Source organism: Hemitrygon akajei, chromosome 12 (genome assembly GCF_048418815.1).
Source record: "Hemitrygon akajei chromosome 12, sHemAka1.3, whole genome shotgun sequence".
NCBI classification, from domain to species: domain Eukaryota; kingdom Metazoa; phylum Chordata; class Chondrichthyes; order Myliobatiformes; family Dasyatidae; genus Hemitrygon; species Hemitrygon akajei.
Window position 1 is genome coordinate 69,151,037 of NC_133135.1, and position 18,046 is coordinate 69,169,082.

The window sequence follows — 18,046 nt, forward strand, 5'->3', positions numbered from 1 at the left end:
TAAGGATTGATGAGAGGAGAGTTCAGTAGTGAGTATTTTTATTATATTATTGTTACTTTTTTACTTAGGGCTACAAGACACCAGTGGAAGAAGTTATTGAGCTAACTAGTGGGTATCATTGTAGAGAAGAATTAAATTATCTTTAACTGACATTTAGCTTCCTGACCAAGGTCTCCTAGCTTAATTAAGATACCACAACTGCTAGTCGATTTGAGATTACCGAAATTAATTGGGCCAAGGGTGGAAGTGAAATCTACCTGGACCTAATCCTTGAACTACAGGGAGAATCCAACTGATGAAGCAACAGAAGAACTCTGCACTTTGCATTCTCTGCCTATTGTTCTGGTGAAGTACCGTATGTATTTCAGAGTCTCAAGGAACAAGCCTAGTATGTCAAACAAATGATTAATGGATTCCCCTTAAATCCATTATTAACTGGGTGAAAAAGTTCTCCAAGAAGATGAAAACTTTGAAACTTTCTCTCTGAAAGCTATCTTACTCAATTTTAAGAAAGCATTTTAACTATATGTATGCTAACCAACTCTGACCATCACCGCTATTCCACTGACATTTCCCTAGCAGAATAATCTATTTATTCTGTTGGTAATTTGGATATTCTTCCAACTTTGACACAATTTAATTTCAATCATTTAAACAATGAACCATCCAGATCTTGTCAAAGTATGACATTAATTCAGTGAAATATATATTTTGAAAACCACCTGAATAGAATCTGATGCTGCGACTTGGCGTGCTATCACATGAGTAGCCTTGGGCGGTTACAGTGATAGTGTATCTCTGTCCACACTCTAAATTATATATTTTGCAGTTTCCATTGGTACTGGAGCAGTGCTGTGTGTGGCCTTTGCCTCTCTCTGCAGTTGCCATGTACGATAATGCTCCACCATACTGACTCCATGAAACCACTGCCGTTCCAGATCCACAATTCAAATGGGCTTTGACATCCTCTGGTGTACACGGTGCTGAAAAATACAACAGTAACCATTGGTTGCACAATTTCTATTACAGAAATATAATTACTCCTGAAATGAATGATTGTTACAATTTACAGTTTGTAAACTTGAACTGAATTGGAACACTGGTCCCTCTAGTGTTCAAACAGCTATCACAATTAGCCTTGAATACATTCAACAAATGAGTATTCACAGCTCTCTGAGGGAGAGGAGTCTGAAGCAGAAATTAACAACTTATCTGCACAAAGAAATTTTACCCTATCTCTGGCTAAGGCCTCACCCTGAGATCCCTACATCCACATCCATGCTCCCTAATTCTCCAGATGGAAGAAAATCCCGTTGGCATCTGCCCTGTAAAGCCCGCTCAGAATTTTGTAGGATTCGTTGAGATCACCACTCATTCTTCTGACTCTCGATCAGTGGATGATCGTCTCAGGAAACAGAACAGTAAACCTGCGTGCAGCAGTCCGGGGTAAGTATAGCCTTCTTTAGGTGCAGAGTCCAAAACTGCACACAAATCTTTGGCAAAGCCCTGAAGGATCTCAGACTTCATAACCTTTCTACTTAAATCTCCTTGCAACCAAAGACAATGTACTAAACGCTTCCTAAATGTTCGCTGCAACAGCATGTTTACTTTCTGATCTTGTTTACTAGTTTCTCACCTTTTATTAGATATTAAGTCTGGATTACTCTTCTTCCTGCAATGATCTCACATTTGTCTAAATATACACCATCTGCCACCTTCTTTCCTAAGCAGTTAACAAGTCAATATCCCTTAGCAGACTCTTGTTATCGTAGTCAAAGAGCAATACAGTGTGAATGAATCCATGCCAACCAACTGACCTCAGCTTCCTTCATTCAGCCCATATCCCTCAAAACCTTCCCCTCTGTATACCTATCCAAGTGCCCTTTAAATGATACAATTTTATCTGCCTCGACCACTGCCTCTGGCAGCTTGTTCCATATATCACCACCGAGCTTGGCCATCTCTCCCTATAATCCAGGACCACTAGGCCTGGGAGCACCCTTGTTAATCCTCCTTACAGATTTCCTTTGGCTATATACATTGGTCCCAGCATGGACACCGCATCACACCGCCTCTGGCATCTCCCCTCCTGGACGAGCCCATGGCATGAGGCTGAGTCTTCTCTACAACTGAGGCTTCTTGGCTCCCTGCTGTCTGTCTCGTCAACAAACAAGCAGGCTGAATGGAGGAAAATCCCCTTTTCTCTCACTTCGAACTCTCATCCTTGGGTTTAAATACAAAGGACTGGGAAGAACCTTAGGTTGTGGTGCAGTCATCGTGACTTCACTCATGTCATTGAAGAGGAAAGGCTGCCAAGGCGTCAAGTAATTTACAGCTCTTTTTTTAATTAATCAGTTGTGAGGTCGAAGTTTTGAATCTTTTTTCAATGCTTTCATATTTTTAACATTAATGTTCTGACATAATTTAATTGCAATTGATATTGTTTCTTTACAGTATGCTTCTTAATATGAAAGATTGAAGAGCCACCACAACTTAACCCTACAACAACCCAGGGTCATGCCATATCGGTGACATTCCCTTTGTCCCATCCAATGCTCCGATTACTTCCAGCAAGATGGCAGCATTCTCGGATGTAGCAGCCTCTCTGGGGGGCAACCAAAGGAGTTTTTGTCTTTTTAAATGTCTTTTTTATGAATGCAAGAAAATGCTGAACATTGAAACTTTCAAGGGCTGCAGGTCGACCTCATTAGCGAGCTGGAAGACGAGCTGCCCGCTACAGAAAGGCAACAGGGTCAGTGCATGAAGGCGGCATGCTGTCTGACAGCGACTGATTGTCATGGACATCTTTCTTGCAATCGCAAAGCCCTGTAGGACATTGGTAACTTAAAATACCTGTACTGCAAGTCTGATTCAGTTGTTCATCGATGAGACAGACGGCTGTAGCGAGGACTCAGCCTCATGCCGCGGGCTTGCCTGTTGCAGCCGTCCAGGAGAGGAGAAGCTGGAGGCGGTGTGACGCGATGTCCCTGCTGGATTAGGGGCTGGCCCCTCCCATCAGTGCTGCCCTCCAGTGTTCACTCGGTGAAAGACAAGCTGGATTGTGCATGAGCATATGTTTGTCTGCGGACTGCCGAGAACGACTTGTTCTTGCCAATAACACCATACACCATCAGTTTACAGACCATGTCACTTGGACTTGGGTTACTGTATATATTTTCTGTGTGTGACTACAGGTTTACTGTGATCTTATATGTGCTATGTGTGTCTTGAGCTGTGTGTGACTGTTGGCACTGTGTTTTGCACCTTGAACCCGGAAGAATGCTGTTTCATTTGGCTACATTCACGGGTATTCATGCAAGGTTGAATGATAATTAAACTTGAACTTCCATCTTCTCTGAAATATTACTTTGAGTATAAATACTTCTGACAATTATTTAGTCCAGAGCATAAAGCTTAAATTAATCTTTCTTTTTTGAGTATTTCTGTGGGCAGGTCTTCTTTGGCCCTGTCATATTGGAATTTACATCTGGTTGACTCATTACTGTGCTGGGCCATGTATACAGGAATTAGTACAGTGTTTATCGAGGACATTCTCACTGAGGGATGCACACAAGTGTAGATTTAATGGACAGGTACAATGTAAGCACAGGTACATTATCACTGCTTGAAAATTGTGGGCCGTTGAACACCATCTATGTAAAGTACAGATTACATTCCAAATGTCTTTGGAAAATCCATGCCCAAATGGTGTACATCTTAAAGTACAATAACCAAACATTTCTATTACCTGACTGGATTTCAAAAGGATCACTTTGTTCACTGTTACATTTCCCATTCATCGCCTCCACAGATACATTGTAGCTGTGCCCACAATGCAGTTGTTTAATTTCACACTGTGTAGTTGATGTATTACACCAGTAAACTTCTCCATTCTGATTTATCGCTGTCGCAATGTAAGACATTGCACCCTCACTCTTACTCCAGGAAAGAGTGGCTGAATTAACTTTGCAATTTATACTTGCCATGACGTTGGTGGGGAGACATGGTGCTACATGGAAAAAAAAGGCACAAAGATATTTTACATGGCAAAGTAATTTCATTGCTCAAATTAACATTAATGGTATATTATAACTTTAGATCTCCCATGTTTCAGATTTTCCCATCATAAATCTCTATGTTCTCAGTTATAATTAAGGCTTCATTTTTTCCCAGCGTTTATTATAGAAATATAATTATTTTAGTTGGTCTTGGAGATTTCTTTTTTTAACTTTTGGCAAAATCTATTAATTTTAGATGTTGAAAATTTTTGGATAGAAATACTTTGACTTTCAGTCTTTTATAGATTACAGAGGCTTCTGTAGAATGTGCTGAGAATTTTTTCAAGTAATGTTGTTGCAACAAGGTAATTCCATGTTTACACATTTTCCATTTAGACCAAAACTATATTCTTCCCATAATCATTTTCATTGCGAAAGTACCGAAAGGAGGATTCGTATATTGCTGGGCACTTTTTAAACACACCATTCTGGCAATGTATCACAGATTATTTAGAAAGACCCCTTGCAAATATTTGCTGCAGAGCTGACATACGTGAGGCAGAGGTCTCTCTGCTGGGACTCTATCGTAAAACAGTTCACCAACAGGTCCATCTACTTAACTCAGTGCAGCCCACCCCATTACCAAAATAAATGTACAAGTGAAGTCCTTCTCTTTACATTTTAGTGTCTGTTAGCAAATCTCTAATGCTCAGGAGGTTTCGGCTGGAGCCATTTTAGTTTTGTGTGAAGGCATTCTAAAATCCAACATGTGGCTTTATTGGTAACTGCAAGGATGACTGCTCTGCAGGGTTTACATACCAATTCAGCGTTTCCCTTAATTATTTTGTCACCAAAATTTTAAATTTAATTGTTTTATTTCTTTCAGTGTACTATTTTTTGAGGGGTGTGTTGTTACTTTTTCAGCTTTATCCACAATATCATGCCACAGATTGCCACATCCTATCAACTAAAAGGATTGGTCGGCATTCTACAAACTCACTTTAAAAGATACATGCAACGTTCAGATGACAGAATTTAAATTCTGCTTTTACAATCAGGTTTATTTTAAATGACAAGAGCCTCTATCACCACTGCTGGAATTACATTTTCCAGTCTGCAGCTGGAACACCACCGTTTTCAGTCTTTTATTTCTTAACCCTCAATGGGTGGAAACTCCAGACTTTTTCTATTTTACAAATTGTTCCAAATTTTTCTGCTAAATCACTTATTTTTAGTATTCTTTTGAAATAAGTTTTTAAAATACCTTTAAAATATCATAATTTTTAAAAAAGTATGCTTTAAAATTTTTCAACGTTTTTCAGAGGCTTTCTCCCAGGGCTGAAATGGCTAGCACGAGAGGGCACAGGTTTAAGGTGCTTGGAAGTAGGTACAGAGGGAATGTCAGGGATAGGTTTTTTTACGCAGAGAGTGGTGAGTGTGTGGAATGGGCTGCCAGCGACAGTGACGGAGGCAGATATGAAAGGGTCTTTTAAGAGACCCCTGGATAGGTACAGGAGCTTAGAAAAATAGAGGGCTATGGATAACCCTAGGTAATTTCTAAAGTAAGTACATATTCAGCACAGCATTGTGGGCTGAAGGGCCTGTATTGCGTCGTAGGTTTTCTATGTTTCTATAACCAATATTAGCAAGAGCACCAGTGAAATTTATACTTGGTTAATAAAAGTGTCATGTTACAGGCCCGGTAATCTAGTTTGGGCCGGGATTAATATTCCATAGGAGGTAAATTTAAATAGGGCAGATTGGCAATTTGAATTCATTTTAAAGCAAACTAGGTAAATAATAACCATAATTTCTGGCAAAAAAAGCTTCTTTGAACCTATCAACATATTGTGTGCAAACAGTTTACTAATAGAAATTTGCTGGCCTTTTGCACTTTGATTCCAGCTCAGCACAGAAATGATTGACTCCTTCCTGACTGACAAGGTCAAGGAACTGGTACTTGAGTTGGATGCACTCAAGACCGTCCAGGAGACTGAAAACCTCACGGAGTGTGATCGTAGTGTGAAGTAAGGTGAATAAACAGTCAATGGAGAGTTGTCCTGCGGCCATTCTCCTCAGCTACGTATCCCCCTTTGGATACTTCTGGGGGGTGGGGGAAATGACCTATCTGAGCACAGCAGCAGTAGACAGGCCAGTGGCTCTGTGGCTCAGCAGGGAAGGGTAAAAACAGGCAGAGCTGTAGCGATAGAAGACTTGATAGTTGGGGAGACAGACAGGAGATCCTGTGGCTGAGGAAGAGATGCCAGGAAGAAATGTGTTGTCCCCAAGGGGCTAGGTCCACTGCAGGGTATTCTCAAAGAGGTAAGGTGAGTAGCAATAACCCCTCTAAGGTGTGCGCATGTGCACGCACACACATCTTTTGCTACCAGCACACAAAGGAATTTAAACTGTGCACAAAAGGTTGTCACCCTCTACCTTATTGGCATGTTAAGCATATTTCACAATCGTACACAATCACATTTCCTTTTCTGGTTTCTGATGTGGACAGCGTTGATAATGTGGAGTTGGCGATGATTTGTCTGCAGATTTTAAAACTGGCTTATTTATACTGTTTTTATTGAATAAATTATTCATTCCACACATGTTGTTGTCACTGGGCAGAAGAATTGCACAGCACAAGACTTTTGTGCACACTGGTCATTACAAATTAGGGGGAACATTGGTTTGCTCGTGGTGCCTATTTACTTCATAACATAGGTAGAAAGGGAGAGGAGGTGCTGTGTAGAGAGCACAGGGAGTTAAGGAAGAAGCTGAAGAGCAGGCCCTCCAAGGTAGTATCTGGATTACTCCAGTGCCATGTGCTAGTCAGCTGTGATGGTGCAGATGAATGAGCGGCCGAGGAACTGGTGCAGGAGGCAGGGTTTCAGGTTCTTGAATGATTGGAGCCTCTTCTGGGGCAGGGGTGACCTGTACAAGAGGGATGGGTTGCACCTAAACTGGCCGGGGAGGGGAGGGCAGTTTGCTAGTCGGGAGACTTTAAACCAGATTGGCAGGGGGATGGGAACCAGAGCACCAGCTTAGAAAGTGAAGGGATGGAGAGGAAGATAGATGTCAGTGCCAGTAAAAATGAGCAGGAGCAACACTTGAAGTGTGTGTATTTTAATGCTAGGAGCATTGTGACTAAAGCTGATGAACTTAGAGCATGGATTAGTACATAAAGCTGTGTGGCTATTACAGAGACTTTGTTGAGAGAAGGACAGATATCGGTGATTAATGTCCCAGGGTGTCAACGTTTTAGAAAAGAAAGAAAGTGGTAAAGGGGGAGGGGGAAGTTGTACTATTAATCAGGGACAAAGTTACAGTTGCACTCAGAGGGGATATAATGGTGGGCTTATCCACTGAGTCTATATATGTAGAACTCAAAAATAGGAAAGGTGCAATCACTCTGATTGGATTGTACTACAAACACCCCCTTCCCATAGCCTCTAGGACATTGAGGGACAGATATGCAGGCAGATTAAGGAAGGATGTAAAAATAATAGGGTTTTTGTTATGGGGAGCTTCAACTTCCTGAATATAAAACGAGGACCTTCTGAGTGCCAGTGGTTTAGATGGGGCAGAATTTGTTCAGTGTCTTCAGGAAGGTTTCTTAAATCAATATGTACATAATCCAACAAGAGGAGGATCTGTACTGGATCTGCTGTTGGGTAATGAGCCTGGCCAGCTGACCGACCTTACAGTGGATGCACAGTTAGGGAACAGTGACCACATCTCCTGAAGTTTTAAGGTAGCTATACATAAGGATAAGTAAGGACCTTCTGGGAGAGTATTAAACTGGAGCAGTGTGAATTACGAGAGCATTAGGTAGGAACCAGGGAGGGTTAATTGGGAACAGCTTTTTTCTGGTAAGTCCACCCAACATGTGGAGGGTGTTTAAAGACCAACTGCACAGAGTTCAGGACAGGTATGTTCCAGTCAGAGGGATGGACAAGGATGTCAAGGTAAGAGAACCTTGGATGTCAAGAGAGGTGATGAATTTAGTCAAGAAGAAAAAGCAAATGTATCAGAATCAGATATAATATCACTTGGCATACGTTGTTATATTTGTTGTTTTGTGGCAGCAGTACAATGCAATTCATAGTAATAAAGCTATAAATTACAGCAAGTATATATAAAATTAAATTAAATAAATAGTGCAAAAAGAGAGGGAAAACTGGTGTTCATGGGTTCATTGTCCATCCAGAAATCCGATGGCGGAGGGGAAGAATCTGCTCCGGAAACGTTGAGTATGTGTCTTCAGGCTCCTGTACCTCCCCTTTGACGGTAGCAATAAGAAGAGGGCATGTCCTGGGTGACGGGGCCCTTAACGACGGATGCCGCCTTTTTGAGGCATCGCCTTTTGAAGGTCAGCTCGATGCTGGGGTGGCTGGTGCACATGACGGAGCTGACTGAGTTTACAACTTTCTGCAGCTTTTCCAATCCTGTGCAGTGGTCCCTCCATACCAGATAGTGATGCAACCAGTAAGAATGCTCTCCACGGTACATCTGCAGAAATCTGCAAGTGTCTTTGGTGACATACCAATTCTCCTCAAGCTCCTAATGAAATATACCCGCTGCCATGCCTTCTTTGTAGTTGTATGTAAAGCTTAGGAACTTCGATTCGAACAGAGCCCTTGAGGATTATAGAAAAGTTAGAAGAAGAACAAAAGAAGGGAATTAGGAAAGACAGGATGGGCCATGAAAAGTCCTTGGCAAGTGAAATTAAAGACAATCCGAAGGCATTCTTTACATACATCAGGAGCAAGAGGATAACTAGGGAGATGGTGGGAACACTCAGGGATAAAGAGGGAGCATTTGTTTGGATGCAAAGGATGGGGGTGAGGTCCTTAATGAGACTTTACATCAGTATTTACCCAGGAGAAGGATAGGGAGGATACGGAGATCAGTGCCGTAAGTATTAGTATGCCAGGGCTTTTTAAAGTAAACAAAGAGGTAGTACTACAGATTATCCCAAAAAAGACCCTGCCACAGCAAGGTCCTGGAAGACTGGTGAGCAGCTAATGTTGTTCCATTTTTCAAGAAATGAATCAGGGATAATCCTGGAAACTATAGACCTATGAGCCTCATATCGGTGTTAGGTAAAGTTACTGGAGAAAATTCTTAGGGATGGGATTTATGGGCATTTGGAAAACCATGGGCTAATTAGGGAGAGTCAGCATGTCTTAATGCAGGGCAAGTTGTGTCTTACTAATTTGATTGAGCATTTTGACAAGGTGACAAGGGTGATTGATGAAGGTAAAGCTGTGGATGTTGTCTGCACGGATTTTAGTAAGGTGTTTGACAAGTTCCCTCATGGGATGCTCATCCTGAAAATTAAGATGCGCGGGGTCCATGGTCAATTGGCTATTTGGATTCAGAACTGGCTTGTCCACTGGAGACAAGGGGTAGTGGTCGAAGGGACTTATTCTAGCGGGAGGTCTGTGATTAGTGGTGTTCCGCAGAGATCTGTACTGGGATCACTGCATTCATTGTCTATATATACTGCCTATAAAAAGTACTTACTCCCTCCTTGGAGGTTTTCATGTTTTGTTGTTTTACATCATTGAATCAGTGGATTTAATTTGGCTTTTTTGACCCTGATCAACAGAAAAAGACTCTTGTGTCAAAGTGAAAACAAATCTCTACAAAATGATATAAATTAATTACAAATATTAAATAACAAAATAATTGATCGCATAACTATTCAGCCCCTTCAAGTCAGTATTTAGTAGATCCACCTTTGGCCGCAATTACAGCCTGGAGTCTCTGTGGATCAGTTTCTATCAGCTTTGCAGATCAGAACACTGCAATTTTTCTCCGTTCTTCTTTGCAAAACTGCTCAAGCTCTGTCAGATTGCATGGGGATTGTGGGTGATCATCCCTATTCAAGTCCAGCCACAAATTCTCAGTTGGATTGAGGTATGGACTCTGACTTGTCCACTCCAGGACATTAACTTTGTTGTTTTTAAGCTATTCCTGTCTAGCTTTGGCTTTATGATTGGGATCATTGTCTTGCTTGAAAGTAAATCATCTCCCAAGTCACAGTTCAGTTGCATTAAATTTTTCTCCAGGATTTCCCTGTATTTTGCTGCATTCATTTTATCCTCTTCCTTCACAAGCCTTTCAGGGCCTGCTGCAGTGAAGCATCTACACAACATGATGCCGTCACCTCCATACTTCATGGTATGGATGGTGTGTTTTTGATTATGTGCGTGTTTGGCTTACGCCAAAAATAGTGTTTCATCTAATGGTCAAAAAGCTCAATTTTGGTTTCATCAGACCATAGAATCTTCTTCCAGATGACATCAGAATCTTCTACATGCCTTCTAGCAAACTTTAGCTGAGATTTCATGTGAGTTGTTTTTTACAGTGGCTTTCTCTTTGCCACTCTTCCATGAGGCTGCAACTGGTGAAGCTCCTGATCAACAGTTGTTGTATGCACAGTCTCTCTCATCTCAGCCACTGAAGCTTGTAACTCCTCCCTCACTACTCCCCTTCTTGCACGGTCACTCAGTTTTTGAGGACAACCTGCTCTAGGGAGTCCTATAGCTGTGCCATATTCTTTCCATTTGTAGATGATCGACTTAATTGTACTCCCAGGGATATTCAGTGACTTGGAAATTTTCTTGTATCCATCTCCTGACTTGTGCTTTTCCAATAACCTTTTCACGGAATTGCTTGGAGTGTTCTTTTGTCTTCATGGTAGTTTTTGCCAGGATACTGACTCACCAGCAGCTGGAACTTCCAGATACAGGTGCATTCTTATGACAATCAATTGAAGCAATTTGACTGAACACAGGTCTCCAAAAACAGATCTCCATTTAACTAATGATGTGACTTCTAAAATCAATTGGCTGCACCAGCGATGATTTGGTGTGTCATATTAAAGGGGGTGAATACTTATGCAACTAATTATACTGTGTTTTATGCTTGTAATTAATTTCGATCACTTGGTAGAGATCTGTTTTCACTTTGACACAAGAGTCTTTTTCTGTTGATCAGTATCAAAACAAAAACAAATTCAATCCACTGTGATTCAATGTTGTAAAAGAATAAAGCATGAACACTTCTGGGGGGTGAACAGGGTTGAATAAGCACTGTAAATGTCTTGGATGAAACTCTGGATGGGTGGGTTAGTAAGTTTGCAGATGATACAAAGATTGGAGGTGTAATAGATAGTGTAGATAGCTGGCAAGTAATACAGCAGAATATCGATCATTGCAGACGTGGGCTGGGAAATGGCAGATGGAGTTTAACCCAGCAAATGGGAGGTGTTGCACTTTGGCAGGTCAAATGCAAAGAGACAGCACTCTGCGAAGGGCAGAGTTCACAAGCAGAAGGATCTAAGTGTCCGAGATCGGAGTTCCTCGGAAGTATCTACGCAGGTTCAGAAGCCACGTGGCATGCGTTTCTTTATTAGATGAGGCATTGAGTTTAAAGGTCAGGAAGTTACATTGCAGCTGTATAAAACTCTAGTTGAGCCGCATCTGGAGTATTTCATACAGTTCTGGTCGCCCCATTACAAGAAGGATGTCAAGGCTTTGGAGAGGATGCAGAAGAGGTTTACAGGAAGCTCATGTGTTTGAAAAAATTTCAGTTGTTTCTTCTGGAGCAGCAGAGGCTGAGAAGAGATCCGATAAAGATTATGAGAGGCAGAGATAGAGCAGACCGATGGTATCTTTTTCCCAGGGCTGAAATATCCAATGTCAGAAGGCATACATTTAAGGTGAGAGGTGGTCATTTTAGAGATGTGAGGGGCAGGTTTTTTTAAACGCAGAGAGTGGTGGTCACCTGGAATGCCCTGCCTGGGGGGGGGTTGTAGAGGCAGATTCATTAGGGACTTCTAAGACATGTTTAAATAGGCACGTGAAATTAATGTGCAGAAAATGGAGGGATATGGACACTGTGTGGCAGAAAAATTAGTTTAGTTAGCCATTTGACTGCTAACTTAATTGGTTCATCACAACATTGTGGGCTGAAGGGCTTGTTCTATGTTCTTTCCTATCCCTAAAGTGGCTTGGAGCACCATTGTATCAATCCATCAAACTTTTCCTGCTGTAGCTCAAACCCAGTGCCACCTTCTAGAGAAAAATAAGGATGACAATAAATACCAGCCTTGTTCAAACCCTAATGAATGGAAACTGGATTGTGATTAGTCTGAAAACTGTCCAGATCATGTTTAATTTTGTGTTTAATTTCTCAATGTGTCACCCAGACGCCATCATCACAATAAATAATTCCCTGGCTGATGGATTAAAATATTGATGCAGGAATACATTTAAGATGCTAAATCTTTATATAATTTCTTGCTACCTCTGCTTTTAGTTGGAAAAAGATTTACACAGAAGTAATAACTGCTTGCTACAATGAGCGAATTGAGTATTAAAAGCCAGCATCAATAATGGGGATACAAGGGAATTGCTGTTAAAGGTCACCTTTGCACTGATGTACTTTAAGGGAGGAAATCAGCTGATTATCTGAGTATCTGATGTGGCCTCTTGAGACCTCAGAGCCACTCTGAATGAGTTCGGTGGCAATAAGTGCAGGCCTGTGAAACCGACATATTACATTTATGCATAATAATTAAAACAGCAGAGACACTGAACAGGTACGTAGATACTGAGATATCGTCTTACTGATGGTGAATTTGTTACCTGTGTGAACAATGGAGCTGGAATTCATTGCACTCTCACACATCTCATTAGCAGCTTTGACATGGAAACGATATGCTTGGCCACAATAAAGCTCTTGAACTTCACAGAATATGTCACTTGAATTGCATGCAATGTGGTGTCCAGTGCTTCCTTCTGCCATTGCTGTGTATGACGTTGCCCCATCACTGTGTCCCCACTGAATCAATGCTCTGTTTTTATCACAGGCCACATTAGCCTCAACATCCTGTGGAACACATGGTGCTATTGACATGAGGGAGAGCGAAAAAAAAAACATTGTAAATTATGAACTGTTTGATAGATCTGTGACAGATGAATCTCATCAATATCATCCAAGTTCAATGATGATTAATTTTTCCTTGCCTAAACAAGCAGAATTATTCTACCTAACAAGCATCCATTTCAACTATGTCAGAAGGCTGCTTGTAGATAATTTACAATATTTACCCATCAACAGCAGCAAATGAATTCCAAAAACTCTGGAGCTTAAAAATCTGCGCTAGTTTTCAGTCACGTTCCACAAAGAGGCAAATTCGAGTGCGATAACTTAAGTTCACTTTTAGTAACTGTGGAATCTTCAATTTTAGCATCATCTGTTTCCTGTACTTCCAGTTTGCAAACTCCAGTGCAATAACTTGAAATAATTTAAAATAAAATGACACCAAATGGAAGTGAAACGAGTGTACTTTCTCACCATCACGAATATTGTTTTGCTACCTTTACTGTCTATTTAATTCATCCATTGTGTCATGTTTGATACTTAATTATTTCAATAAAATATTAAATATCTTCTGAAAGTGTGTGATAGTGAGACCTGACTCTTGGGAAGGAAAACTAAATTTTCTTCAGCTCCTTTTCAATGAGGTTCATGTAGCACAATAATCTGATGTAATGGATAGCCCATAATTAAGTAACAGCCCATCTATTGTCAAATTTGTTGTATGCTCAGACATTCCCTTTCTATGCCACTTAAACATGCCTGAAGTCACCTAACCTTACATCAGAGAGAGCATCATTTTCTGCAGTCTCCATCCTTTCTGCATCACCAACACTAAGGAATTTGCTGCTCCAGGGCCCAAGACATAGAAAATCGACTTATAATAGCAAATCATTACCTCTCCTCTATCAGACAACACAGATTGTGATTCAATAACCATGTTGTCTTTTTACATTTTTTAAAAATCACTGTATTTGTCAAGCAGCAATGCCTTCCTATGCTTCACTTCTGTTCAAGTATAAATGCACCCTTTCATTCCTGCTACATAAACTCTCCCCTGACTTTGGACATAAATAAGTGAATGTAGAACATTCCACACTTTCAGAAAGTTGCCCCCACCTGTTTGAAATTGAACAGTGTAACTACTGTTGCTCCTGCAGTTGCCAGCCATCGCCTCTACAGTTACTTCATACGTCTGCCCACACCGCAGCTCAGGCAGATCACAATGTTCCTCAGTTGTATTACATTGCGATGTATGGCCATTATGCGCTTGTGCTGTTGCAGTGTACAATTCTGCCCCCTCACTCTGTTCCCAAGTCACCAGCGCCATGTTATCTTCACACTGTACAGCCGCTTCAACTGACTCAGGAGCACAAGGGGCTTGGGAAACAAAAAAACATTAATTAATATTGTGACCTATTTTACTGAACATTGTCTTCATGCATAATTCCAGCTTCTGGTTAATTGATCACATCTGATTGAAATAATATTTGTAAAATATGTCATTAAGGACAAATGTTGGCAAAGGAATAACATGATTTATTTCCAAGGTGTTGGACTTCAACAAATATTCCTTTTTTTGCTTTCCTTTCTACTTTACTTTGTTATAGAGCTGTAACAATTCCACATTATGTTCTTTTATGGTAAACTGTATTTAACTGTTCTGGACAAGTATATAAAGTGTATTTTAAGATTTTTGCAAATAATCAAATGCAGGAAGATTGTATGTTTGTAACATCATCCTTTGTGAAAATATAACTTAGAAATAAGCACCGAGATCTCTACAAGTGCAGATTATACTGTCAGAAGTTATGTCTAAACTAGTATTTTCCCACTAAATATATATGTAATATATTATTTTTATATTCATTAAAACATGCCGAAGTCACCATTGTGTGTTTTCTGTTGGTCTCATTGCCGAGCACATTACAGAAGTGAATATCTGAGCTAGTTTTTCCCTTCCTCTTCTGTATGATCCTAGTATTCAAAACAGTCTTAGTCTGAATGGCTAAGTATCAGTACAAGGGTATACTTATTCACACAGTCAATACTGGAGCTGGCAACACATTTCCTTGAAGGTTATACTAATATAGTTACCAATTTTGAGCCAGATTTACATATTGGATTAAATATCGAAAATTTGTTTTTGAAAGGTGCTATTCTTTGAAAGAAAAATGGAGGGCAATGTAAGAGGGAAGGGTTAGGATGATATAGGAGTAGGTTAAAGGATCAGCACAACATTGTGGGCTGAAGGGCCTGTACTGGTTTATGTTCTATGTTTATCATAGACAGATCGGTGCCAATATTAGAAGTAGTTACCTGTCTTCATCTGCTGGCTGTAACTCCCAGAGATGTTGCAGATGTCATTGAGTGCTAGAACAGTGACTGTGTATTTGCGGCCACATCGCACAGCCACTAGCTCACAACTACTGCCTGTTGTTGTACAATAATCCACGTGACCGTTAGTTGCTTCTGCGGTTGCCACGTACATCAGCGCGCCATCGCTGAGGTCCCACGATACTACTGCATATCTTGTCTCACAGTCAATGTGAGCTGTGACATTCTGAAGGCTGCAGGGTGCTGAAATGTGAACAGAGAGAAAAAGAAGTTTGCAAAAAAAAACAATTTGATTATAGTTTGGCTCCAAACATATTTCAAAATGGTGTGTGATTTTACTTGAATGAATATGATTAATTAGCATGTTTTGCAAATTTGCATTGCAACTGAAAAGAAACAGGACTTTGCCACTGCACGTAACTAAAACTACAATATCACTATCTGTTTCACCCTGAGGGTAGTATCTTAGCATTTCTCCCTCTTTTGCTTTCCAAATTCTGGTTTGTTCACTCTTCTCTATATTCATTCCTTTACTCACTCCACCATGTGTGAACAACAGAGCTCGATTCCTGCCACTAAACCATGAAATGACTTGGCAAGTGCAGATAAATACAGGGCAGAGATTTGACATTTTATTACTGTTATTGATAATGCATTTACTTAAAATTATGTGAATATTTATCTAATTTCATTTCCTCCATATTTAACCAATATGGTTACAATCACCATGTACACCATTGTTAAGATTCAGCTGAACAATGTCAAAAACATACTTCCAATCAGATTTCTTTGCATTTTAATGTAGATGAAGCACAGAATCATTAATGTTGGTCAGTTCACTTCCATCACTATTCCTAAGTCTTATGCCTGGTAACATCCTTCACCCATCCACCCCTCCACATATTGGTTCTTCCATGTCTCCTTTCATAATTGTGGAGACAGAATATTGTAATGGAGAAATGGATGGGAAATACAAAATGGGAGAAGGAAATTTGAATCATCTTTGGATGCTAATCTACATTAATCAGTAGATTCCTTCATGTGTTGGAATTTTCACTGGCATGTTATGACAGAATATTGTTTACATTCTCCCTTTCAGTCCCAGCAGCTCATTGTTAAGAGATTAGTGAATTAGTAAATCATAGTTAGATATATTTACATTTTTTTTATAATCAAGCAAAATTTAGAGTAAAGGCCTGATTTTGAACAAGTATAAGTTTCCATTCTGGAGTTGTCCTCCGACTCTTTACACTGAGTGCTTGTCAGCTTCAAAGGTAATTAGATTATTTGAAAGGCCTTAAAACAAATCAATCACCCAATCCAATTTTTAGTGCTCATCTTCAATTTGGTCCCATTCTATTTAATTCTATTTGTATATCCAGGTTTCCTTTAAGTGCTATGTGTCTCAAATAATACACTTAACAGTGAGATTCATGTCACAACCGTACATTGTAACTAAGGCGGTGCATAAAGAGGCTCCCCTTGAATTCCCTTTTGATTTGTTGGAGATTGTCTCAAATTTACTTGTTTGGTGCTAATATTACTGTGAATCAGAGGATGATAACAAGTGCCATAATTTGCAATTTAAATTGTAAGCATTTACATTGAGTCATACAAAACATGCCAGTTACATGTATTGACAAGAGAAAATCTGCAGACGCTGGGAATCCAAGCAATGCACACAAAATGTGGGAAAGGAGTACTGTTGAGGTTTTGGGTCTCAGCCCGAAACATCGACTGTACTTCTTTCCATAGATGCTGCCTGGTCTGCTGAGTTCCTCCAGCATTTTGTGTGAATCACATGTATTGACTTGCTTATTTCAACAAAGATACTAAAGTACAGAGTACCTGCTTGAATTTCAAAACTTGAACTTTGGACGCTGCTACAGGTTTCATCCACAGCTATTACACTGATATTGTAGTGATGTCCACATCCTAGGCCTTTGATGGTGCAGGTGAGATTGGATGTGGTACATGATACTGAGTGCCCATCCCCTCCCACAGCGATCGCCATATATGATATGGCACCAGAACTATGCTCCCAGAGTACTGACACTGAATTAAGCTGGCAGTCTACAACTGCATTCACAATCTGAGGAGCACATGGTACTATGAGAGAAAGAGAGAAAAAAAATTAACAATTGATTCAAAGAACATTTATTGTCAAAGAATGTATATATTCTACACCTTGAGATTTAGAACATAGAACAATACAGCACAGTACAGGCCCTTTGGCCCACAATGTTGTGCCGAACATTCTAAACCAGACCTTAGATCCACTCCCACTCATTTCAAATTCAAATGTGTTTCTCTCTAGCAAATCTCTACCCTGATTGTGTTGTTTGTATGCCTTCGCAGAGAGGTCACTGGAGTACAATACCATTCGTCTACTGTTGAGACAATACTGTGAGGTGATTCTTCCTCAAGCCACCCTGACCGTGCAATGGTTGACATTAGGGACTTCAAGTACGGAAAATCAAACCTGCATAGAGTCACCTTATTCCCAGCTAGAACTGCAATATTTAAAGTACGCCCAGAAAACGGTTTGAAACCTGAGCTATTAATCCTTGTGAACTATATTTCCCAATTCACTGCAAAGGAAGATGCAGACCTAGCTTCCAAGATAACCCAATTAATTCATTCTTCGTGGTCAAAGTCTCACAGTAAAGATGTAGATTAAGTTCTTCTGAAACTTACACTAGAATATGCTTTCTTCCCGCCCTGTGGTCAGCTGGTTTTTTTGTTTCGTGCATAATTGTGTGCCTCAGTTGAGAGTAGGAATTGACTAACATGTGACTGGAGGATTTGTTAGTGCACTGAGG

General features: G+C 40.3%; 1 protein-coding gene across 1 annotated transcript in view; it reads right to left on the reverse strand.

Annotated features, from left to right (window-relative positions):
• The window catches only part of fndc7rs1 (fibronectin type III domain containing 7, related sequence 1), a 157,518-nt gene that overhangs the window by 89,982 nt on the left and 49,490 nt on the right, over positions 1–18,046 (reverse strand). Inside the window, exons 14-19 of the mRNA XM_073062451.1 lie at positions 17,073–17,333; positions 15,207–15,467; positions 14,007–14,267; positions 12,653–12,913; positions 3,749–4,009; positions 723–983 (exon numbers count right to left, since the gene is read on the reverse strand). Of these exons, the coding sequence (XP_072918552.1) occupies positions 723–983; positions 3,749–4,009; positions 12,653–12,913; positions 14,007–14,267; positions 15,207–15,467; positions 17,073–17,333 (1,566 nt within the window). The remainder of the gene's footprint in view (positions 1–722; positions 984–3,748; positions 4,010–12,652; positions 12,914–14,006; positions 14,268–15,206; positions 15,468–17,072; positions 17,334–18,046) is intronic.